At 41.0% G+C, this 26,674-nt stretch overlaps 2 protein-coding genes across 3 annotated transcripts in view; both read left to right on the forward strand.

Moving 5' to 3' along the window:
• Window positions 1-26,674, forward strand: part of LOC133421847 (zinc finger protein 239-like) — a 156,346-nt gene that overhangs the window by 32,534 nt on the left and 97,138 nt on the right. The window contains exon 3 of one of the 2 annotated variants that reach the window (XM_061711634.1): window positions 3,219-4,598. The exons of the other annotated variant lie outside the window; for it this stretch is intronic. Coding sequence (XP_061567618.1) covers window positions 3,219-4,067 — 849 coding nt within the window. The 3' untranslated portion in view covers window positions 4,068-4,598. Of the gene's footprint in view, window positions 1-3,218; window positions 4,599-26,674 lie in introns of those variants that run through there. 2 annotated transcript variants of the gene reach the window in all.
• Window positions 9,998-14,944, forward strand: LOC133421850 (uncharacterized). The gene is made up of 13 exons (XM_061711637.1): window positions 9,998-10,573; window positions 10,657-10,734; window positions 10,834-10,911; window positions 10,999-11,094; window positions 11,329-11,674; window positions 11,844-12,126; window positions 12,223-12,456; window positions 12,563-12,648; window positions 12,733-12,837; window positions 13,074-13,267; window positions 13,355-13,519; window positions 14,414-14,655; window positions 14,782-14,944. The coding sequence occupies exons 1-12, from the start codon at window positions 10,413-10,415 to the stop codon at window positions 14,562-14,564; spliced, it is 1,977 nt and encodes a 658-aa protein (XP_061567621.1). The 5' UTR covers window positions 9,998-10,412; the 3' UTR covers window positions 14,565-14,655; window positions 14,782-14,944.

The raw sequence follows: 26,674 nt of genomic DNA on the forward strand, positions 1-26,674 counted from the left end.
TTTGTCATATTTAGTCAAACTCATCCTTTTTTTATTTAGTCACATTTTTGTCGACTAAAAGTCGAGCATTTTAGTCTAGTTTTAGTCTGACAATTTAGTCTGACAATTATTTTAGACATTTATCACTAGATCAAATCGAAAAATATTTTCCATTGCATTTTCTCTCATCCTTTTGATAAAAATGTCAATTTTAAGAAATACATCTAGAAAGGGAGCATGAATTGACATGAATTTGCACATTTATTTGGATCACAATTCAGACACATTGATGGTTGCATTAAAATAAATATACATCTGCGATGAAAATAAAATAAAGTGCCTAATGGACTAGTTCACTCAAGAAAATTGATATGAGGTCAGTGAAAATAAGAGAAAAATAAGAAAATAAAAACAAACTCCCAATGTATATAACAAAATAGTTATATAATACTGTAAACATCAGCATTTTGGCAATTTCTTGTTTTTGATATTTTCTCCTGAAAACTGCACTTACGACGTATGTCTGCTTTAAATAGGCTAAACTTGTTGCTTCCAAACTTCCAACTGAAACCAATAGTTGCCCCACCAATATCAAAGTACATTTCATTAATTCAACACTACAAGTGGCTGCGGTTGCTACATGCTAAGAAGCTAACGTAAGTTAACTAGTAGACTAGTTTTGGGTAGATTTTATTATAGTCACATTAAGCTGACATTACACTCAACAACACAACGTTGATTTAATGTTGTAAACAACCAGCAGCATACTTTATGTTAACTTAGCTTACCTTGATTTCTTTGTGGTAAATGGAGATTTGTCGTTTCAGGTTTGTGGTTGTTCTTTCCTTTCAACGTATGACCGATCCCCGTGCAAAGCATTATTATTTTATTTTTTGAAATCTCCGCGTTGGGTCTGTGTCGCAGCTGCAGCTGCATGCTGTGCTGGCGGCAAACTTCAAACGCTTGGTTTGTGTGTGTGTGTGCGGGGGAAGGGTCTGTTTTGATTTAACCACCCTGACCAATACAAAGTGATAGACAACTGTGTTCCCGGACAGTCCCGGGGAGCATTTGCGAACGCACAGCGGCGCTCTGTGGCAAAAGAGACAGAAGGAAGTGATACGTTCATTATAATTATATATTTCATATCGTCTTTGTTCGTGAACGAAAATGACCATAGATTTTAGTGGAGTATTTATTTTGTGAACTATATTTTCGTTTAGTCTTTATTAGTCAATGAAATTGCATAATGATTTTGTCCTAGTTATTGATTATACACATGTTTTTTGTCTAGTTCCGTCTCGTTTTCGTCCGGTGAAAAATGGGCGTTGACGAAGATATTTCATTCCCGTTTTCGTGAATGAGAACAACACAGCGCATAACCTACGCCGTAACCCTACTTTTTTATTTTTTATTTTTCGCCCGTTCCGCGGAAACCGCGGAAATTTTTTGCTGAGACCAAAACCTGCGGAATTCCGCGGAATCTGATGCCTGAATAATGCTATGGTTTTATATAGCTTCCTTCAAGGCACCCAGAGCTTTACAGAGATCATTATTCATTCATCCACATTCTCCCCGGTGGTGGTAGCTACATTTGTAGCCACAGCTGCCCTGCAGACTGACGGAAGCGTGGCTGCCATATCGCGCCAAACGGCCCCTCCGTCCACCACCAACATTCATACACACTCAAACACATTCACACGATGTTATAATCTCCTACATCATCCAATATTGTCCTGTTAAAGTGTTTGTTGTTCTAATCTGCTACCGCTGCTGCTGCTACTACTTCTGCTACTTAATATAAGTAGCTTTTCCAACTGTTGCTCTGCTTACTGCCCCCTATCGGTCACCACCGGTATGACGGGCTGTCCTGGCCAACTACGCGAGGTACGCTGGGAGCCGAACAGACGCGTACGCAGGCACCAACTGCAACTGTAACTGCGCCTTTAAGACAACCCAGTTTTCAGGCCGTGTCCTTGTGGTGCTGCAGTGGTTCCCAAACTTTTTTGCCAAGTCTTTTGTACATAGCAGAATTTTCGAGCCCCCCCCCCCACACACACACACACACACGTATGTGCTAAAAAAAAGTCCATCTCTGTAAAAATAGATTTTCAACCTGACCAGCTCACAGAGATTGAAATAACAACAAAACAACAAAACAACAAAATTAAAACACCATTAATCCCCACATCTTTTCAGTGGAATTTCTATAAACAATTTAGTAGTAGTAGTAGTAGTAGTAGAGTTTATTTCGAATATGAATCATAAAAAAAGAAAGAAAATAAGACAATCGTCTTAACATGAGACATAACAAAGTACATATTCGAAAGGGAGTGAGAAGAAGTAAAACTTATAAAGTCTCACCCCCTCTCCTTAAATATGACTAGCTAACACATGCGAACATAACATTATGCAAACATAATAAAAAAAAAATATATATATATAAATAAAAATGAAAAAACAAAAACAATCAAAACAAGACAATAAAAACATTGTAGCAACATAAGCTACTGACTAGTGTAAGAAAATAAGGATAAAAATAGATAAATACAAAATAAACACTGTATCATTGCACCCAAGCATTTTGCTCATCCCTGTACCTCTGAAAAATAATATCTTTGTATTTTATTTTAAACGGTTTAATATTTGGACATTGCTTTAATTCCATTGAAAACTTGTTCCATAGCCTCACCCCGCTGACTGAAACACAAAAACCTTTCCTGTTTGTGCGTATTAATGTGACATTAAAATTACTTTTGCCCCTTAAACCATATCTTCCCTCATGAATACTAAATAATTTCTGTATATTTGTTGGTAACAGATAATTTTTTGCTTTGAACTTTATTTGCGCTGTTTGATAGCCCACAATATCCATACATTTTAGTATTTTGGACTTCAGGAATAATGGGTTTGTGTGTTCCTTGTAGTCAGCATTGTGGATTATTCTTATTGCTCTTTTTTGCATTATGGTTAATGGCTGTAGAGATGTTTTTATGATATTGTTCTGAGGGGGGAGTAGCTTTAGCCCTTCACACTTTTGTTTTGACATATTGAAATGTTTTATGTGAATGTTTCTGGCTGTCAAGAGCCATTGATAACAGAACATGCTTAACATAGCATTCAGACATAAAACTCTTCATTGTTTCACTGCGATCATGACAGACAACACTTGACTTGAACTGAAAAAAGATTTGTCAGGTCAACCAACGACAGGATCTAAGTCTTTTTGTCTTTCCTTACAGAAACATAAAGCCAAAGAGAGAAAAAATAGGAGGGATAAAGTCCTCACCACTTCACCAGGTCTGAAGGTCCGAAAGAGGATTCATACTGAAGAAAATCCGTACACCTGTGATCAGTGTGGGCGAGCTTTTACCACGTCAAGTATTTTAAGGAGTCATCAGCGTATCCACACTGGAGAAAAGCCGTACAAATGTGATCAGTGTGGGGCAGCTTTTACCCGACAAGGTCATCTAAGGAGTCATCAGCGTATTCACACTGGAGAAAAGCCTTACAGATGTGATCAGTGTGGGGCAGCTTTTACCCACCAAGGTCATCTAAGGAGTCATCAGCGTATTCACACTGGAGAAAAGCCTTACAGATGTGATCAGTGTGGGGCAGCTTTTACCCACCAAGGTCATCTAAGGAGTCATCAGCGTATTCACACTGGAGAAAAGCCTTACAGATGTGATCAGTGTGGGGCAGCTTTTACCCGACAAGGTGATCTAAGGCGTCATCAGCGTATTCACGCTGGATTTAAGCCTTACAGATGTGATCAGTGTGGGGCAGCTTTTACCCAACAAGGTAGTCTAAGGGGTCATCAGCTAATACACACTGGATTTAAGCCTTACAGATGTGATCAGTGTGGGGCAGCTTTTACCAAGTCAGATAATCTAAGGAGTCATCAGCGTATTCACACTGGGGAAAAGCCTTACAGATGTGATCAGTGTGGGGCAGCTTTTACTCGACAAGGTAGTCTAAGGAGTCATCAGCGTATTCACACTGGAGATAAGCCTTACAGATGTGATCAGTGTGGGGCAGCTTTTACCCAACAAGGTCATCTAAGGAGTCATCAGCGTATTCACACCAGATAAAAAATTGTCTGTGATCATTGTGGGGAAGCTTTTACTTGGAGAGCTCAGTTAAAGGTGCCAATTTAGACATGTTATGTTCTGAGGAAAAAAGAAATCAGGAGTTTTGTATTCAGTTTCACCTGAAAAATGTGTTTAAATGAGATTTTTCACTAGTTTATGTATCGTTACATTTAAATAAAAAAAGTTCTTTTTTTACCTGCTGGATTTCAGTTTCCTGCTCACTGCAAACTCACAACAAGAAATCAGTGTTAGAATATTAGAAAAGAGACACACAGTAGTCCGTTTTTCATGTGGTTTTTATCAACATGTACTATTTTTTTCTGGATTTAAATTACCTCTGGACCTGCAATAATTCTAAAATGACCATGACATCTGTATTTTGTTCAGCTGATTCACACTAGATAAGTGAAGTCTGTGTTGTACTGCCCTCATTCTGTTGAACAATTCCCTTTATTTAACACTACATTTTAAAATTGAGTCAAAAGCAACTGAGCAGACACTTAAGCATTAGATTTTTTTTACTGCATGATGTGGCCACATGTGTCCTCTCGTTATTCATGCTGAAGGCCCCGTGTGAAGATTGATGTTGGTTAGTTTCTGTATGATTATCATCTAAAAATATCAGATCGCTACACTATATGGGGTGCATATAGACTAATGTGGTCTTCAGATATGAGTATGTATGCAAGATTTTAATGTAGCATGAGATATGAGTATGCGGGCATGACTGGTGTGACAGAGAATCATTTAATAAGGTCAAAATATATTTTCCCTCATCCCTTCCACCCTTTCAATCATTATACATTAAAATATCAGATCACTACACTATATGGGGTGCATATAGACTAATGTGGTGTTCATCTGACATGTACATAACATGTAGATATGAAGATATGTGAATGATGTATGCAGATATGAGTATGTATGCACGATTTAAATGTAGCATGAGATATGAGTATGTGGGCAAGACTGTAGTGTGACAGAGAATCATTTAATAAGGTCACTCGCATATCAGAAAATATATTTTCCCTTATTCCATTCCACCCTTTCGATCATTAAACTATCGCTCAAAAGAATAGACTAATCACACTGCAACAATCAGACCAGAATATCTGCAAATGGAAAATCATCGGTCTTCTCCACGGGGGGTTCAACAGGTAACTTCTTATGGTAAACTTTAGTCAGGGACATTTCAATCAAGCAGTGGAAGACAGGAATAGTGACATCATGTATGTTTTCCAATGTCCAAACCAAAAGAATCAACTTAAGGCAGGGCAAATGTATTTATACAGCACATTTTAGCATCAAAGCAGTTCAAGGTGCTTTACAGAATAAAAATATGAAAAAATAGTGGCAGAATAAAGAAAAGACTTAAAGGGGACCTATTATGGCATTTAATGTATATTTTAAACAGACCTTGGATGTCTTAAAAACAATCTAAAGCTTGTTTTTTCTACATAAAACAGAATCCTGTGGGCCATGTCTCTAGTTTTACCGCTTCTAACCTTCTCTATGAGGGATTTTGAGGGGCGGGGCTATGATAATGAGACTCTGTGCTGATTGGCTGCTTGAATGACGTGTAGCAGGGGAGGGAACAAAGCCTCGCTCTGGCCAGAGCAGCCGGCTGCGTACACAAAGCGTGTCCCATGCGAGGGAGCTTCGGCGACAAGATAAATTCCATTGCTTTATTTTTTTTGTATTGGACTGTCCTAACTGGCCGCGAGTTTAACGGTTTCAGTCTTGACAGAGAGCGTCCGATGTGACGCAGCTCAACGCGATAGTCGGACGCTCTCATTCAGTAACACGGTTACTGAATTACTGAAAAACTATTACTGAGTTAATTACGGTTCTGCGTTAAATCGACGCGTACCCTACGCCGTAGGCTCTGCGTTGATGTAACGCGGAACCATAAATCAGCCTTTAGTTCCCTGTAGAGGGAAAGGGTCAACTCGTCTTCACACTAATTCACACAGGAAGATTTAATTGAATTCTAAACAGGTACACCACAGTTATTTACTCCGATTCCTAATCATTTCATTTATGTTACAAGACAAATGAATCATGTTAACTGTAAAGTAATCACAACACTGAACTTTCACAAATGGCAACTGTCACGGTCTGAGGTTGAGTGGGTGTGTCTGGCTCCTTCCCCCCTACCTGACAACACCTGCAATCACTCTGGTGCAATCAGGCCCACAGCATTTAAGCCTCAGTCACTCTTCAGTCCATGCCAGATTGTCTTGTGTTCTCCAAGCCTTCAAGCCGTTTATCAAGCCAAGTGAGTTTTTCAAGTTTTTGACCTTTTTTGCCTGACCCTTGCCTGCTCAGATTTATTCAAATAAATCTTTTGAACCGTTTTCCCTTTGTCTGCATTTGTGTCCATTCCTTGTGTGCCTGACAGCAACTTTATTGTTAAAAAAATAAAAGAACATAAGTTGTATATAAATAACATGTATGCACTATTGCTGGCTCAAGGAAGGACCGTGCGTCTTCTGAAGGTGTCGTTGAACAGCTTGAGGTGCTTGGAAGATCTGAAACCATGAACAGAAGAAAAATGTATTACCAATAGAGCTCCGGTTTTACCTAACACTCCGTTAGGGAACACTGGAGCCACCGGGGCCACTCACCGGTCCGGTCCGGTGAGTGGCTCCGGTGCTCCGGAGCTAAGCTAAATACTTAGCCCATTCAAAGATCATACTTTGAAGACAAATATTAATAACATAAAAAACATAATGTCACTTACCGCTGACTGGTGCGCAGTTGCCGGGTCCGTACTATGGGAACTGATCCTTTTATGAGGGTAAGTGTCGATGCAAAAACCAGAGCCAGATTAAATAAATGGACTACACTAGGCAGATTGTGATTTTTGGGCCCCCCTCCATTGATGTTATTTATGAATTGAAATCTTAAACTTCCCAAAGTTACTAATAAAAGTTAATTAACATTTTACATAGCATAGTCATAGTCAAGTTGGTTCTTTGTATTCCAAAATAAGTTATGTGTTGTATATTAAACAGTCTATCAGACTATTTTTTTGATTTGTATTATTTATACGTTATTACACCGCTCTATTAAATGCTATTAAATTATCCTTATCTTATCGATTGCGAGTATCATTGTTAAGGTATTAGTACCAGTAAATCACCAATAGGTGTCAGCATTGCTATGTAAAAAGAGTAAAATAAGATAAATGTTTTAAGCTATTGCATTTTGCAGAAAATCTTAATTAAATGTGTTGATTAAATTGAAAAGTTAAATAAGAAGTCAAATCTACAAAGACCAATAAAGTTTGCAGTAAGACAAAGTGTACTGTAGTATGTATGTCTGTATGTGTATGCGTATGCAGAGCCGTCTGGGAGATTTGCAAGACCCTGTGCGAAATGGCCGGGGGGGGTTTTGGGGTTTTTCGGGTCGGATCGGGTGTCTATATGCGCAATTTTAACTCTCCAATTAGCAAAATACTGGATACCTTCCCCTGCCTCATCATCATCTCTTGCCTCGACGCGGGGCCACACCGCTGCTTGAGACTCGGTCGGATCAGTGATTTTTCTAACAAATTTATCAAACGTGCCTTTCAGAGAGGCATTAAACTCTTCCATTTTCTTTCGTTCTTTTCTTTTTTTCATCCCCTGATGGAAATTTCCTGAATCTGTCTCGTTCTCTCGACATTGTGTGACAGTTTGTTCCAACTCCACCGTCTGGATCAGAGCAGCTTGTGTCTGCGCTTGGTCTGATCAGTTGTATTGAACAACAGACAGGGGCATCATTGCACATATATTTATTGATATGCACAGACTAGTACACATTTAGGTCTGTAAAAAAAAACGCCCCACAGCGCGAGCCCCCCATGGGGCGTGAGGCCCCGTGCGGTCGCAGGGTTCGCACACCCCTTGCGGCGGCCCTGTGCGTATGTATGCGTATATATATGTATGTATACTAAATATAGTAATAATGCACATATATATATATATATATATATATATATATATATATATATATATGTCTTAGGTTTTTACCGCCATGGTATCAACCATTAATATGTGTGAAGACAAAAATAAATAAATAAATAAATATATATATATATTTATTTTTTTTTGTCCCTCTGTCGGGGCCCCTCCCCTGTCAATCGGGCTCTAGGCACATGCCTAGTTTGCCTTTGCGTTAATCCAGCTCTGGCAAAAACTGTCCCTCGCTGTGGAAACAGTCACGGCTTCTAAACAATGGCGGACGCTCCAGCCGGTGGAGTTAGTTGTGGGCGTGGTTTCAGCAGCGGAGGCCGACCTATGGAAATCAGCTCCCGTCGTGACTCACATAATAGGTCCCCTTTGAACTAGAGTTACAATTTAGGACCAAAATGAACATTATTTAAAGATAAATTAAGTATAGTTTACAAAGGCAGTTGTAAACAAATTCGTTTTTACCATTGATTTAAAGGAATTTAGGATTTCAGCATTCCTGCAGTTTTCTGGAAGTTTGTTCCAGATCTGTGGAGAATAGAAGCTGAATGCTGCTTCTCTATGTTCAGTTCTGGTTCTGGGGACACAGAGCAGACCTGAACCAGAAGCCCTGAGAGGTGTGGATGGTTGATATGGCAGCAACAAGTATTTTATGTTTTTTGTCATGGTGGGATTCTATTAAAATAATTTATCTAATTAATTAATTAGAGGCTTTGTAATTATTTAATCAGAATTAATCGAATATCAATATTTGACAGGAGAAGCAAAATGTTTCAATTTAAATGGATTTTGGTATATGACTGAATCATTTGAGTGGGCGGGGCTATGATGATGAGGCACTGTGCTGATTAGCTGCCTGACGCGAATTACGCGATACACCGCTACGAAAAAATGGCAGAAGCTCCGGCCGGCGGAGTTAGTTCTGGGCGTCGTTTCACGCATCGCTCCCGTCATACGTAACGACGGGAGCAGAATCTTATTGGCTCGTAGATCCACATCACACTGGACGGCTCATCCGGGCGGCTGTACAGACACTGCAGAATTTGGTTGCTTTTCTCCATCTCTGAGTTGGCAGGCTGAGGGGAGAAAACTTTATATATGTTAAAGCAAGAGAAAACCTGTTTTTTCAGAATAGGTCCCCTTTAAGTCCTTGAAGCGTGGGCCGAGTAGCCAGCTTGAGCCAGTCATGGTGGAGTGTTACTTGATGCTGGGATAGATCCTTTGAACATGAGACATGCGAAAAATCCCAGAAAGCACACAATACACTGAATGTTAAAAGTTCGTTGTTTTTTGGGTGTAATTGATGTCAAGACACCCAACAAAACACAAAAAATCAAGAAAAATGTGTTTTTCATGTCACAATACCTTTAAAGGAGCTGTATGTAAGAAGAATAATAAAACGAATCATAAAATGACCCCGATATGTCAACAGACATTTAAAAATCATGTTCATTTCAAATACTTATGTCACTGACAACAGCACTCAAGCCAGGATATTCCAGTTTAAAAAGAGGAGTTGAAGCCCTCAACTGATGTTTATGTTGTCATTTTTTGTTTTGGTCTGAAGCTCCACCCTCCACCTATCTCCCAATCACGAAGTCAGTAGCGTTTCGGCATCCGGGTTGCCAGCTCGGCTCTAATTATCGCAGCAGCCGCTACGAACGTGTTGGATGAAAACATGTCTAGCGTTCCAAAAACTAAAAGACCTCGTTATGAATCCGAGTTACGTCGTGACAAGGTCCGAAATAAAACCAGGATTTGTATAGGAGATGCTTTTGATAGATGGAGACGGCTGAAAGCGGAGAGGAATTTGAAGACAGACGCCAACGTTGCTGATTTTCTCCTGGACAGGTAAGATTCATAGCTAAATGTTTGGCTTTCATATATAAATACCATATTTTCGCGACCATACGGGCGCCGTTTGGAAAGCAGCACCCTCAGTTTTGTGTAATTTCTGTATTTAATACACACACGGCGCACCGAACCTAAAGGCACCGTCTACACACACACACACACAAACACACGTGCGCCGCGGAACAAAAACACAATCACACGAGTGTGCATATTTAAAAATAGAGCAGGAGCAACACTTTTTTTGATTGTAGGCTACTTTATTTTCAGTTTGTACATTAATCAAACCCATCAAAGTCCTCATCCTCTGTTTCTGCATTAAAGAGCTGCGTACCCTACGGCGTAGGCTCTGCGTCGATTTAACGCGGAACCATAAATCAGGGTTCACTTTGAACGGCCGGTGTTGCACCGGTGTTCTGCCAATATCTGCCCCCTGCCGTTAGCCATTGATGACGAATGCAGACGTAATTTTCCCCGCATTATCTTTGGTTAGACACTAGTCTGTGGTAAATGTGTTGGTTGTTGCATATTATGGTAAATGTGTGGAGTGTTCCATAATTATGACAAAAACACTTGTCTCTTCAGCTATTATGGTCCAAGCACTTCAACCCCAAGTAAAAGACAGTTGAAGAAGCACCACCTGACTGCACCATCACTTTCCAGTATTGGACATGCATCGTCTGAAACGTTTTCAAATCGGTCAGTGATCAGTGCCACGTTGTTTTCATTTTCATTTCATATTTGGAAGCATTTTTTGTCTAAAACAACTAAACTATTTATAGAGAAGACCTGCCACCTACAGGGGAAGCATTGGAAGATGAGGAGTGCACCATGGATGCCTCAGAAGTTCTAGAGGGGAGGTATATAAATACTCTCAAGCTTTCGAATTTGTCTAAATATAAGAAATTATGTTGAACATGTACATTGTGACCGCATTGTGATTGACTGTTTTCTTTTAGTCTACAGAACATGAGCATCCAGGATGCTGAAACCCTGCTCATGAATGAACATGAGATAAATGACCTAATGAACAGTGTGTAAGTTCAACTAGGTTTGACTGTATAGTGTGTAACAAGATGTTCTGCTGTGTATTAACCATTATAATTTTCTATTAAATTTGACAGAATTGATTGGGGTGACAGTGAAGGTGTTAGCAGGGATGAGGAGATTGAAGCAGATGACAGTGAAGATGAAGACTATGTCCCTTGTATTTGTATTCGGTATGTTAACAATGGATTCTCATAGAAAGTGCCACACAAATTATTGACATTACATCCTCGGACATGCATTCAATGAAATACGTAAACACAAAAGATGTGAGTGCTTTATAGAATTCCTGGTCTCTGTAGTACAGCCATGAATGCTGACCTCAACGATAACCACCTCTGCATTTGTCGTTTTTGTTTTATTCATCTGATTGTCTTTCTATCTGCAATTGACAAATATGTCTTTAGGTTGGCTGGAGCATTGCAGGCACCTCCCTGCCTTGACAATTTGCCGGTGATAGATGCCAGTGAGACTGTTCATGACATCCCGGATGTAGAGCCTCCATCAGTCGCCTTACCTCCTCTTCAACAGCCTGACTTTCCGGGTACTCTGGAAGTCATGACTGAAGATGACTTAATTGGGAAACGTGCCTCTATGATTTATGAAGACTGTTTGAAGCAGCTTGCAACATTCCTTGTGCTTCCGGTCCAAAAGTGCCCACACAGATGTGATGTAACCCAAGTGGAGTGTCAGTGTCGCCCTCCATTTGAAGTCTCCATTATCCGCAGGGGTACTGCAAGTATCATGGAATGGGTAGGTGTAATAATCCCACAACATTTCAAACAAGTGTTGATTATTCATGGGGAAACGGTAATGGGATGACAGTGGTTTTGTGAAAATCAGTTAAGCTTTGAGTTGTGGTCGCAATTTAATCTTTGTATTTGATAATGCTGAGTAGTTTTTGTGTCTCGTTTATTGTCAGACCTGTCCTGTTGGCCATACTGTGTGGAGATGGAGCTCACAGCCCACTGTGAAGTACGGGATGCTGGCAGGGGAATTCATGTTGGCCACAAACATCCTTCTGTCAGGAAGCAATTACGCCAAAGTTGCACTTCTGTTTCAGTTCATGAACATGGGAATGGTGGACCGTAGTTCATTTTTCACAATTCAGGATTCATACGGCGTAGACACAGTGAAGGAGTTTTGGGAGGAGAGGAGGGCTGAGGCTATAGATCGCCTACAGGACAGAGATGTGGTAATAGTAGGTAATGTACAAGTTCTATTCATTAAGGCTAGATTGATTGTTGATGTCAATTTGATGTTCTGTGAAAATCATTGCTTCTTGTTTACAAATTGAATAGCGGATGGAAGAATGGACAGTCCTGGACATTGCGCCCAGTACTGCACTTACACTGCAATGGAGAATGAGTCCAGAGAAATAATCTCCGTAATAACTGTTGACAAACGGGAGACTAGGCGTAACTCTGTCATCATGGAGAGGGAGGCATTTGTGCGGACAGTCGACACACTTCTGAAGGAAGTAAAACTTGTGGAGGTCTGCACTGATGCCCATGTCCAGATCTCCGCACTCATGAGTAAGTTGGCACTGAAATTGTGCACTAAATCTTTTTGGAGGGGTATGTGTGTGTGTGTGGGGAGGGCATTACTGTACTAATTGTACATGTTATTTTTCCTAATCAGAGAAAGGGAAGTACAAAGATCTTGGGCTACAGCACAGCTTGGATATGTGGCATGGGGCCAAGCATTTGGCGAAAAGGATCCATGCTGTAAGTTCAGCTGTTATTTCTTTGATTTTATTTTCTGCATGACAATCTACCGTAATCTGAGCTAATGACTACTGTATATCCCAGGCTTCACAGGTGAAGGGTCAGTCCAGTTTGAGCTGTTGGCTAAAAGATATTGTCAACCACTTTTGGTGGTGCTGCAAAACAGCTGATTCATGCCAAGAGTTTCTTGTAAGTTGTTATAGTTTGGAAAATAGTTGTCAATAATGTATGAAACTAACATGCAAGATGTTACCTTGATGTTGGATATTAGCTTATTGATTACCATAAGTACCTATCCAGAGGTGTCATTGTGGTCAATCAGATGACCCACTTACATTACTAACAATCATCATCATTAGCAGTGAATAATGTTCAATTGCCATGCTTTTTGTGTCTGTCCATTATATTTCTGTATTATTTTGTAGGAGCTGTGGTTTGGGCTCCTACACCATGTCACGAATGAACACAGGTGGGTACTGGGAGGCTGCCAGCATGCAGACTTGCAATCAGGGGGAACTCAAGAGTGGCTTGAGCGAGGCTCCATGGCACACGAGGCCCTGAAGAGTATTGTGCGAAACAAGCGATGGCTCAACGAAGTTCACAAATACCTGAACTTCAGGTAATTTAATGAGTGTGTACACATACCGTACCTAGAAAGTGATTTAAAAAAAAATAAAAAAAATGTCTCTATGTCCCACCCCCACAGGTCCACTGCTGATCTGGAGTCCTTCCAAAATCATATTTTAATGTATGCCAGCAAACGCTCAGCATTTAGCCCTCCTGTCTTTGAGGCCAGGATGCTCCTCGCAGCGATCGATTATAACTACCACAAGGACCGCCCAGAGTTGTGCAAGTCTGATGGAAGCAAGCAGTAAGTGACATGCTCATTTCTACATGTTGGATGTTGGGAACCATTTTACCTGATTACACCATTGAAACTCTATATAAAACACTGTACTGTAAACAGTGTTTCCCCTAGAATTTTTTTCAGGCCCGGTGGTACCCACCGAAAAAACCCTAAACAGACGAGGCGTGTGGGACGGCATATTGGACATGTGACATGCAGCAATATAACCAAGTTTTACATTAAAAATCATTGTAGGCCTATATTGCAGAATTATATCACTTCAATTAAATCATTAGGCTTAATCTAACCTTTAACCAAAGTGTCATGGGCCTGAAAGGCTGCAGTGTGCTGGTCTGACCCATACGAGCATTGAGCACATCTTTTCTATATATTTCAGAGGGATCTCTATGAAAACCCTCTGGTATGGTCCTCTTTTAACGGGCTGCTTGTGCTGACGGGATATGTGACAAAACATCCCTATTCACAATTGAGATTATATCAGTTATAAATAATTTAAACATTGTAGAAGACTTTTTTTCCCGTTTTTTATAACAGAGTTACATGCATTTAAAAATGCCTGGGGAAAAAATGAACCTTTAGTGGTTCTAGTGGAAAGACAGTCTATTGTCTGTGTTATTTTCATCATTATTGCTTACCAAAAAAAGAAGCTCAATCAGAACAAAAATGTAAGCTAAACAACAAAGCGCTGCACAGGCGCTCCTAAACGTAAATGATCATTGATTTATGAATGAATGGATATGCCGCTTATTTTTGGCATATTACATTTTTTTTTAGGCCTGGCAGGGGGGCTCGTTGGCCTGGCGGCCCCGCCAGGCCTATGCAATGGTAGGGGAAACACTGACTGTAAAACATGGCCCTTGGAATGTGAACAATCTATTTTCTCTGCTTTTATTTTAGGTACAGGAGGCTGTACAAGAAAAATGCCCAAAGGTATATGCTGTACACCAAGAAGACATCGAAGACCTATGGCTACATCCCAGAACTGCAAACAAAGATTCTGCAAAAGAGGCTAGCTGGCAAGGGAATGCCCAGGCGGAGGAGTCTTTGACCCGATGACCCCAGAAAGTACGGACCTCTTCCCCCTGTGCCGGCACCAACCAAGGAGGAACTCCTGCGCACCCAAGTCAGGAGAGGTCTTGGTAGGTAGAATACCCGTTTATTTCTTTTGCATCTGCGGCTACATACCACACACCAAGTTAGATGTAATGCATATTACATTTATTTTTAAAATAATCTAATTTCTGTTTTTATTTTGCTCTCCTCAGTGTCAGCATTCCAGAGTGAAGACCAGTGAAACCCGTTTCCAGAGCCTCTCAGCCCTTGTCATTTTCATTTTCTGCCACAAGCTGCTTTTAAACCATTTCATAAAGTTTCCATAGTACAGAGCAGCTAATTGTTCAATAGTTATTTATACTATTTATACTGTTTATCCCACGTTTTATTTATTTATTTTTTACTGTTCCTCTATATCGTAAAAAGCAAAGCATTGTTATTATAAATAAACTTTTTTTATTGAACAAGGAAGAAGTCTCTTTACAAACTTGGAACAAAACAAACAATTTGTAAAAACAAAGTATATACAACAAGTAACTTCAAGTAAACTGGAGTCGGTAAAGTTTGTTCACATTGTGGGTATAAAGCCAGTGTACTGGCCTTGAGGGTCAGGGTATTTGTCCCTTATTCTCCAAATGCAGCAGCTAGGGATAACACGACGGTTACCCTGGCCCAGTGATCCATGCTGCCAAAAGGTGTACTGGCGATAAGCAGCATATCTAAACTGCCTATTATCATCGCCTGGTTCTGTAACTTCTGCTACCACCAACACATCATTCCTGTAGTCTCTGTGTATACGCAAATAGCCATCTTCCAAGCAGTAAAGCTCGAAATGAGGCAATTTGCTTATGCAGTGCTCAGGCCCCTGGCCACAGCATTTCCTTTCTGCATCTGTGGCCATCTCCCTGCAGTTCCCACAGGTACACCATGGAAGAGCAGCTGCAGGTGGAAGAGTGGTGCTATCCAATGGAGGCAGGGCATCAAAAACCAATCCAGGGTTCCAGGAGAAGATCCGGGTTGCGAGTGCTCGTAGCCCCATTTCACTCATGTTTTGAATGAGTTCCTAAGTAAACAAACCACAATATAGCATTTGACATTTACATTTGATTAAAACTACATAAGATGCTGACATAGATACAGATGGTGATATTACAAGTCATAATTTTACTGCTGCCTATCAAATGTTTAGTATAGCCTACTCTGGAAACAAACCTCTGTCTGTACTCGACGGTCATTTCGGAGCACCTGAACTCTGCCCTCTTCCTCTGCATCTCTGCCTCCTCTCCTTCTCCTTCCTCTGCCACCACCTCCAGCACTGGGACCTGAATTACCTCCACCTCCAGGACCTGCACTCTGTCGTCTTCCACCTCTTTGGCCTCTTCCTCCTCTTCGTCCTCTTCCACCTCTCTGACCTCTTCCACCACTTTGGCCTTGGCCATCTGGTGCAGGGCCTGCCCTCTCTCCTCTTCCACCTGAAACATGATCTGCACTCTCTCTCTCAGTTCTCTGCTCTCTGCCACCTGGTCCATCTCCTCCCTCTAGATTCTCTCCTCTCTGCTCTGTGTCTCCTGGACCAAGACCTGCACCCTCTCTTGTCCCTCTCCCTCTTCTTTTCCTGGGTCTGCTCCGCCTCCTCTCACCTGCCCAGCTCTCGTCAGCCTCAAGAGAGGGTACCTCAAAAGTGAGGTCTAAATCAGGCTGAAACAAGAGAGAGCAGTACAGGCAAAGATCATCAGGTACAAGTGCTAGGCTACCTTGACATAAACGTGTATTATAAGCATATTCTATCGTTTAGCCTGTGCAATACTTTAGTGTTAGTTTGGAAGTATTAGGCATAATTCCACGGCAACATCCTCAATACCAAAAGCGCATAATTTGGTCCACATACATGGAACTTTTGGACGTGTTTTTGATTCAAATTCTACACGTCATGTAATTTTTCATTACATGACGTGTAGACATTACATGACTGATGTATTTTAGGAAAATTACCCTCGACTTTACATGTGGTATTGTCGACGTTACAAAAGGTTATCATCGATATGAGCCTATAGTGTTTCCAACCAAACACTAAATTACTGCATAGCCCAAAATTAGAATTTGCATGGATTTTTCAAATGCGTTCATAAAAAGCTTTACATCGCAACACTAGCCTAATAAAGACATTTTTAATAGGGTAACTAACTGAAAACTTATGCTCCGACTGAAATGTGGTAACATTTACGATTCTGTTTGGCTAATCGCCATTAGTAAATTTTGCAGTACATTATTACTTCACAAAAGATCTTTCATAAAGCATTAAATACAGAAAATAAACTTACTGTGTAGGACTCGTCGCTTGCCATGGCAGCCTACGTTCCTGCTGCATTCTGCAGCCTACCTGGCAACCTCTGGTCGGGGGGAGGAGGGGGAGGGTACACGCCGCTCAACAATATTTTGAAAGTGACTGCAGTACCAGTTTTGGCCATTTCTTACAGACGGCTCCTTTAAGGAAAGGATTATTTTCATTACTGTACAAATTCAAATGATTTTTTTCCTTTTTGAAATCTTAATTTTAAAAAGTGCATTTTATTTATAAATGCACCCGACATGGGCCGGACATCCGGCCAGGAGGCCCTCACCCCCCAGGCCAACGACCCCCACCCGGCGAGAGGCCAGCCTGCCCGGAGAGACAGAGCCGCCCCGGCCGCCGACGCGGGGGCAGCGGGGGGGACCGGAGACGGGCCCGGAGAGAGGGAACCCCCAACGGGGCAACACCTGCGCGGGCCCGACAACGGAGGGCCCCAGACCCAGGCATCCCATTCATCCATCCATTCATATATAATAATAATAATAATAATAATAATAAAGTATACTAACAATAATAATAATATTTTTTGATTGATTGATTTAACTTTTTATTTACGTGTCATGCACATGATGTGCCCAGCCCGAGTGGGCTTACAAGACACCAAAAAAAGAAAAAGGAACATAAAGCAAATGAAAGCCAGACAACAGACCCTGTACCAATTAAACATATAAACAATCCTGACGCTTTATCCAGACTTCAGAAACAAAATGAGCCAACTTAAAACCATTGAAGTTAAACAACCCGTCCATTCTATCATCGTCAGAGCACCAGAACATTTCTGGGTTTTTAACAGACATTTCAGTAAATAATGGAGTTCTCAGTTCATCATACAGAGGGCAATATAACAGAAAATGCGATTCACTTTCCACTTCATTAAGTTCACATAATTCACATAACCTTTCATCTTCTGGAATGTTTTTAAATCTACCGACATCAAGATTCAAGGGAAGGATTCCTGTTCTCAGCTGAGCCATTAAAGACCTTTGATTTATTGTTAGGTTTGCTTTAACATAAGGTTCAGGGCCATAATTGTGTTTGATTTGGATGTATGTTCGTAATTTGGGTTTAAACAAAATATCATTTAACCATTTTGTCTCAAGTAAAGCAAATAACCTATCACTAATTGAAGTTATTGAACAGGTTAAGTTATTACTATACATATATGTGAGAAAGTGAGCAACCCCTCCCCTTCTCACCATCACCGGACTTTTTTTTTAATGTGTGTGGAGGATTGGGCGTGGTCTGCGGGGGAGCAGCACACAGGTGTGCCTGGTTCTGCTGATTGTGGCACACCTGTGTCCAATCAACCTCTCCACCCTGCCTGGGTTTATAAACAGCAGCTGTATACCAGAGGGGGTCTGCTGAGTAGGGGTAGCTTGTTGAGAGGCTATGCCCCATTGTGCCTTTTTTTTTTTTAGAATACGGATTTTGCCTTCCGCCTGTATGTTATTATTTTTTTGGCATTCTACGCTCTGCAAGGTTTTTTTTACACCTCATCACCCAGGTCCAGTTTTGCCTTGTCCCCTTGTACGTGGGGAGGCCGCTCTGGTTCCTCACAATATACTGTAATCCAACCTCTTCAAATAATGCAAATATTTCTTTAGCCCATGGCGAGAATAATAATAACAACCATCCTTGTTATTATAATAATATATCATTTTTTTTTGTCCTGCCGATGAAGGCCCAAAATGTGTGCATCATCCGTCGCAGAAGCTTTTCATACCCACACTCACCGACAAAGACCAGGACACTCATTCACTCACCATGTCCCCCTCCCCGGGGGGTCCAGCACGTTTTCCTCCCCGGGGGGTCCAGCACCATTTCCCCCTCCCCGGGGGGGGGGGGGGGGGTCCAGCACCGTTTTTCTCCTCGGGGGGTCCAGCACCGTTTCCCCCTCCCCTGGGGGTCCAGCACCGTTTCCCTCCCCGGGTGGTCCAGCACCGTTTCCCCCTCCCCTGGGGGTCCAGCACCGTTTCCCTCCCCGGGGGGTCCAGCACCATTTCCCCCTCCCCATTAGAGGACAAATAAATGCATTTAAATGCAGCAATTTATATGTCCACTAGAGGGCAAATAAATGCATTTAAATGCAGTAATTATTATGTCGACTAGAGAGCAAATAAGTAATCTTAATGCAGTAGATTATGTGTGCACTAGAGGGCAAATAAATGCATTAAAATGCAGTAATATATATGTCCACTAGAGGGCTAATAAACACATTTAAATGCAGCAATTAATCTATCGACTAGAGAGCAAATAAGTAATTTTAATGCAGTAATCAATGTGTTCAATAGAGGGCAAAGAAATGCATTTAAATGGAGTAATTTATGTGTCCACTAGAGGGCAAATAAGTCATTTTAATGCAGTAATTAATGTGTCCACTAGAGGGCAAAAAAGTCATTTTAATGCATTAATTTATACGTCCACTAGAGGGAAAATAAGTAATTTTAGTGCAGTAATTAATGTGTCCACTAGAGGGCAAATAAATGCATTTAAATGCAGAAATGTATATGTCCACTTGAGGGCAAATACATGCATTTAAATGCTGTAACATTTATGTCCACTAGAGGGCATATAAGTAATTTAAATGCAGTAACTTATATGTACACTAGAGGGCAAAAAAGTAATTTTAATGCATTAATTTATACGTCCACTAGAGGGAAAATAAGTAATTTTAGTGCAGTAATTAATGTGTCCACTAGAGGGCAAATTAATTCCTTTAAATGCAGTAATTTATATGTCCACTAGAGGGCAAATAAATGCATTTAAATGCAGTAATTAAATTTCCACTAAAGGGCAAATAAATGCCTTGTAATGCTGTAACTTATATGTCCACTAGAGGGCAAATAAATGCATTTAAATGCAGTAATTTATGTTTCCACTAGAGGGCAAATAAGTGCATTTAAATGCAGTAATTACTAAGTCATCTCGATGGCAAATAAATGCATTCAAATTCAGTAACTAATATGTCCAGTAGAGGGCAAATATGTCATTTTAATGTAGTAATTAATATGTCCACTAGAGGGCTAATAGATGCATTTAAATGCAGTAATTTACGTGACCACTAGAGGGCAAATACGTGCATTTAAATGCAGTAATGAATGTCTCCACTAGAGGGCAAATATGTCATTTTAATGTAGTAATTAATATGTCCACTAGAGGGCTAATAGATGCATTTAAATGCAGTAATTTACGTGACCACTAGAGGGCAAATACGTGCATTTAAATGCCGTAATGAATGTCTCCACTAGAGGGCAAATAAGTCATTCTAATGTAGTAATTCATATGTCCACTAGAGGGCAAATAAGTAATTTCAATGCAGTAATTTATGTGTCCACTAGAGGGCAAATACATGCATTTAAATGCAGTAATTTATGTTTGCACTAGAGGGGTAAATAAATGCTTTTTTTTTCTGCACACATATTAATGGTTAATATCATGCTGGTAAGAACCTAAGGCATATATATATATGTGCATTGTCAATACAAAATATATATGATTATATATATGATGAGGCGCACATCGAGCACTGGAAATCTGCAAAAAAAAAACAAAACAGACATGAAACAAGCACGGAACCGGTAGACACATGAGCAGCAACCGTCCCCTGACCCAATCACAGCTAGGCTAGGCTAGTGCGATTAACTAACCCCCAAAACTACAGAGCAAGCATGCAGGTGAACGGGCCGATGTAAATGTCTATGTGTGTGTGTGTGTGTGTGTGTGTGTGTGTCTGTGTGGCTATGTTTGTGTATATGTTTGTGTGGCTATGTGTGTGCGTGTGTATGTGTTTCTTTGTGGCAATGTGTGTGTAATAGTCCTATCACCTGAACTGTATCTATAGTGGAGGAGGGAGGGTGCAAAAGGAAGAACCCGGAACCCAATCCAACAACGGAGGGCCCCAGACCCAGGCGAACCCCAACCACCCGGCCCGGGCTGGACATGCGGCCAGGAGGCCCTAACCCCCCAGGCCAACAACCCCCACCCGGCGAGAGGCCAGCCTGCCCGGAGAGGCGCCACGGCCGCCGACGCGGGCAGGCGCTCCAGCCCCCACGAAAGTCAGGGTCAGGATATCATATTGACAATGACATAGTGACTCTAGTTTAAGTCTTTTCTTTAATCTGCAGCTATTTTTTCTTTATTCTGGAAAGCACCTTGAACTGCTTTGATGCTAAAATATGCTGTATAAATAAACTTGCTTTAAGTTGATTTTTTTGGTTTGGACATTGGAAAACATACATGATGTCACTATTCCTGTCTTCCACTGCTTGATTGAAATGTCCCTGACTAAAGTTTACCATAAGAAGTTACCTGTTGAACCCCCCGTGGAGAAGACCGATGATTTTCCATTTGCAGATATTCTGGTCTGATTGTTGCAGTGTGATTAGTCTATTCTTTTCAGCGATAGTATAATGATCTAAAGGGTGGAATGGAATGAGGGAAAATATATTTTCTGATACGCGAGTGACCTTATTAAGTGATTCTCTGTCACACCAGTCATGCCCGCATACTCATATCTCATGCTACATTTAAATCGTGCATACATACTCATATCTGCATACATCATTCACATATCTTAATATCTACATGTAATGTACATGTCAGATGAACACCACATTAGTCTATATGCACCCCATATAGCAGGGGTTCTTAACCTTTCTGACCTTGGGGCCCAATGTTTTCAGTACAGAGTGGCCCGGGGCCCATTAAATATTAACACTGTATAGCAGGGGTATTCAACTAAAACTTTAAGAGGTCCATTTAGAGAAAATTTACTCAAGCGAAGGTCCAGAACATCATAATCATCATAATATATATATATATATATTTTTATATATATTTTTATTATTTTATTTTATTTCTCTACCAGCAGTTTGAATTTCCCCTTTTCTTTGTTAATTGTCTGAACACATTTTCATAATAAATTAATATAAACACATCTTAACAATTGAACAGTTTTGCAGTTTCTCTTTCTTCCCCTCTTTTAATCTTATGCCCCCACTTTCTGTCGTTCAGTGAGAGAACTGAGCTCTAATTTCTCCTGCCAGGACTTTAAATCTGGGCTGGTTGTTGGTGGTCACGCCGTAGCCACGATCATATACACTGGTCTTAAATGAAATAATAATAATAACAACATATTCATATTTATTTTCATTTATTGAACATAAAATAAAAACTAAACAAATAATATAGACAATTAGAGTCAAGTTCAACATTAAACAAAAGTCCAGAATGCTACCAGCACTTGGGCATCAGTTTTTCAATAGTTTTATATCCCCATTTCCCTCTTTAATCATCTTCACTATTGTCACTATCTTCCCATTCAGGATCAGTCCATGCACAGCTCAAAAAGGGCCCTGCTGAGATTCTCCTTGGTGCTTGCAACACCCTCTCCCGCAACCTGGACCCTTTTGTCCATTAAGCCTTTATCTTCATCTTCTTTCTCCTCAATGAGGTTGACTTGGGTTCCAGTGCTGATGAGTGTTGGCATGTTGACCTCAGCATAATCTTTACCCCCAACTCTGGGACGAGTTTTGAGAGATGGGAGGTTCCTGGTGTGTTTCTGTCTCCACAGCTTGGTGGCTTCATTTAACATCTCTTGACACTCAGGGGTTCTTCTTCCTGGGCCATTTATGGAGATGTGCAGGAGTGTAGAAAGCATGTCATTTTTAAGGGTGCTCCTCAGTCTGGTTTTTACTCTTTTAACAGCACTAGCACCCCTTTCTACCACTGCATTAGAGAGCAGTTGACACAGGCAAACTGTGGCCGTCTTTGAGAACATCATAGTTGGTCTGGATGTTCTGAATCATAGCTTTTGTATGTTCAAGAGATGGCTTCAGACATAAATAACATGTGTGGTCTTTTTGAAAGATCTTGGACAATGTATTGAGGTGAGGTACCACTTTGTTAAGCATCAGTAGTGTACCAACAAACTTACTGTTGTTCATACGTTGTAAAAGACCAGTTGCAGTTGCATCATTATCTTGAAAGTCTCTGAAAGTCTGGAGTAGTGGGACTAAATGTTGGCTAACACTGGCAACAGCTTTGCCTGTTGAAAGCCACCTTGTGCGACATGCTATCGGCAATTTAACACTGATCTTTTTGTTCATCTTTTTCCCAGCTTCAGCATCCAACATTCTTGTGATTTTATAGGCCTTTACAAATGCTGCAGAGTGCTTTGGGTATTCAAGCCATTTCCAGACCTGTTTCAATGTTGTCTCAACAACTTGAATGTACTTTACAAAGTCATTAGTGTCCCCACATGCCAGTGCAAGATGGTGATTAATACAATGACTTCGAATCATAATTACTGCAGTCATTACACTTGCTCCATCTGAACCAAAACCACAGAGATTCTCAGGAGGCAATCCACATTCTTTCAGCTCCTCAATGATGAGCTCTGTCATGGTTTCTGCATTTGCAGATGGACTGTTTTCAAGTACATCCTGGATTTCCAGGAAGTCAAAATGAGTCTCGCCATGAACATCAACGTAACCAATGTAAATTAATAACTGCTCGATCACAGCAATGTCAGAGACTTCATCCACTAAAATACTATAATATTTGGCATCCTTGACTTTTGAAATAAGTTTCTTTTTAATCAGCTGGCCTAAAAGCAGTCTCATATTGTCTCCTCTGAATAAGCAATGTCCTTATTAGTGAGCCAACTATGTTTGAACAGGGTCTTGCCTCCCTCCTTAAGTCTAGACAGCTCTGTATTTCAAAGAGCAGAGCACACAGCTGAGCAGGTGTAAGAAGAGTGGAGAGTCTTGCTCTTCATTGCCTCTGGAAAGTACTCTTCCAATAGTGGGATGACTTCAGGAGGAGGGACAATATTCTTGTCTGGCTCTGTTGCCCTGCCTGGGTCTGCAGTGGAGCTGCATGGTTGTACTGTTGTTGCCCTGCCTGGGTCTGCAGTGGAGCTGCATGGTTGTACTGTTGTTGCCCTGCCTGGGTCTGCAGTGGAGCTGCATGGTTGTACTGTTGTTACCCTGCCTGGGTCTGCAGTGGAGCTGCATGGTTGTACTGTTGTTGCCCTGCCTGGGTCTGCAGTGGAGCTGCATGGTTGTTCTGAATGTACTGTTGCCCTGTCTGTGGCTGCTGTTTCCTCTTCTGGAACTATAAAACAAACACGTGTATAATTCATGTAGCACATGATTGGAATTTACTTGCAGCAGTAACAATATAACACATGTAGGCCCACGTTCAATATGAAATCAGTGCTACCATTGAAATAAATAATCTGAAAAAAATTGAATTGGCAAAAATGGATGTCCCTTTTGGGATGAATAAAGGAATCTGAATCTTAATAACATTCTGAAGCACTTCAACTGACCACTACTTTTCTTCTTCAAGAAGTCTTCCAAAGTTGGCTGAGTTGCCATTAATTTTCTTTTAGGCGGCATCTTTTTCCACACCTTTCTCCAAACCTATGGCCAGGAATAAACAATGAACATGAACATTGAAAGCAGGAGAACATTACTCCAAAGCCGTTCATTTTACAGTGTTTCACCTAGAATTTTTTTCAGGCCTAGTGGTACCCACCGAAAAATGATGCACCGAAATGAAAATTTGAGGCCAAAACAGAAGCCGAATAAACTTTAAAGACTTGGCTGTATACCGAGTACCGAATAGCCTACTAAATGCTGTTGTTCACAGTTTTTCATTTATTTTGCCTTTTTTTTCCACAATTGCATAGATTAAATTGCAATGACATTATTAACAACAAAAACAGTAAACTATTAGTTGAGCCACTGTCAAGCAGCTGGCGATGCTGTTGCTTAAATTGACCAAAAGGTGGCTCTCTAACATCACAGATTGTCTACTGTGCGTGACTCTGACGGTGTCACATTCCTGGTAATTAAGGAGTTAAAACTCACTCGCCACTTACGGGACTCAGTAGCCAGCAGGCAAACTTATTGCTCCACGAGAAATTAGCAGTAGGAGCATTTATTACATTTATTAACTGTAGTACCGCTATTATGAGGTTATTTCTACAGTATTAGCCTAAAGGGACTTAAGCCTGAATTATGGTTCCTCGTTAAATCGACGCGGAGCGACGCCGTAGGTGCGTGTTGCCGCGTACCGTACGCCGTAGGTTCTGCGTTGGTGTAACGCGGAACCATAAATCAGCCTTTACTCACTGCCACAACGTGTTGCCTCCACTCATTTAAATGAGAAGGCGGCGGCAAGTCGCACCGCATTGCATATTCAGCGCCGCACAGAGGCTCCCAAATGGAAATGATTATTGATTTGTGAATGAATGGATAGATACGTCGCTTATTTTTGGCATGTTATTTTTTTCTTTTCTGGCCTGGCGGGGGCTCTCATTGGCCTGGCGTGGCCAAGCCTGTACAATTGTAGGGGAAACACTGTATGCGTAATAGGCAGGCTATATTAATTTCTCAGACATTTGCTCTATTATTATTATTATTATTATTATCGCCATCTATATATACTCTATATATTATTATCATATCATATTATTACAACAACAAATGTATCTTCTTTTATTCATTAGTGTAACTAATGAAGTGTATGAAAATACACTCTCACGTGTCTCAGGTGGTGCTAATTGAAAGCTTAAAGAGAAAACTTTTGGCGTCTCTTTTTAATACCAACTGATTAAACTGATGAAATTTTGCAGTGGATAGCCTGAGTAAGTAAGGACGTACCGTTTTTATGGTGACAAAATAAGCATTTGCTGAGCTCTGCTTGTTGCCTCCTTCCGACACATTCACTCCGCTGAGCGCGGGCACACAGCCACGTCGGGGCCGCGGATGAGTTTCTCTCAATGAAGTCGGCGGTGATTTGTGGTTATTATCAGTACAAGTAGAGCGAATCACAACTTTAATGAGTGCGGTTCAGTTTGACATTATTGTCAGTCTGTGAGAAAAACATTTAATTTTATCAAAATCGAAAAATAATATTTATAGGCTATAAAAATAATGGTCATTAAAGTAGCCGACTGGACTTAATTGTGTAGTCGGCTATATGGCCGGCAGCCGGTGCTTGTGGAAAGCCCTGTGCGACGGGCAGAGCCAGCACCGCAGCTCTCTGGTCGCGCTGCAGCAGTCACTTTCCGATGCTTTTTCAACAGTCCAGTCCAGCAGACACGACAGCCCACGCATCTACATTTACCATCTTTCACCAGTAACGACGGAGCCGCCGCCCGAGCGGCAGCCTCAGCCGACCTCCCCGGCCGCGGGGACGCGTCGGGATAAATGATCACGCCTCGCTCGCTCTCTCTGGGCAGACCCAAGTAATCGATCCCTGATCCTGGTGGATCTAAACGTATTCCGTGCAAAATGAAGGATTTACACTGTAAATACACACCATTTCTCTTACTATTACACGTACAGCTAGCCGAGTGTCTTCTTCTCCTCTCCTCTTCTCTTCTATGCAGTCCCGCGGCCCACGTGGCCCACACGTACAAAACTGAATTCTTTTTGCGGCCCACTAGGTGGCGCTCGCGGCCCAAGTGTGGGCCACGGCCCTATGGTTAAGAATCACTGCCATATAGTGTAGTGATCTGATATTTTTAGATGATAATCATACAGAAATTAAACATCAAATTTCACACGGGGTCTTTGAAGAACTCCAGATCAGCAGAATAACGAGAGGACACATGTGGCCGCATCATGCAGTTAAAAAAAATACCCCACAAAAAAACAGCTTTTTTAAAATCTTTCTTCAAAGTCAAAGCAGCGCAAAACGTATAGGGCTTCATCGGAAGCTCTGATTACATTAACCATTAA

Source organism: Cololabis saira, chromosome 21 (assembly GCF_033807715.1).
Source record: "Cololabis saira isolate AMF1-May2022 chromosome 21, fColSai1.1, whole genome shotgun sequence".
Lineage (NCBI taxonomy): Eukaryota > Metazoa > Chordata > Actinopteri > Beloniformes > Belonidae > Cololabis > Cololabis saira.

What these genes read in the sequence shown, in the direction of transcription:
- LOC133421850 (XM_061711637.1), top strand. Translation starts at nt 10,413, where the DNA reads ATGTGTGGAGTGTTCCATAATTATGACAAAAACACTTGTCTCTTCAGC. An exon ending in ATTCATGCCAAGAGTTTCTT is followed by an intron (nt 12,838 to 13,073) that starts GTAAGTTGTTAT and finishes ATTATTTTGTAG; the next exon opens with GAGCTGTGGTTTGGGCTCCT. An exon ending in CACAAATACCTGAACTTCAG is followed by an intron (nt 13,268 to 13,354) that starts GTAATTTAATGA and finishes CCACCCCCACAG; the next exon opens with GTCCACTGCTGATCTGGAGT.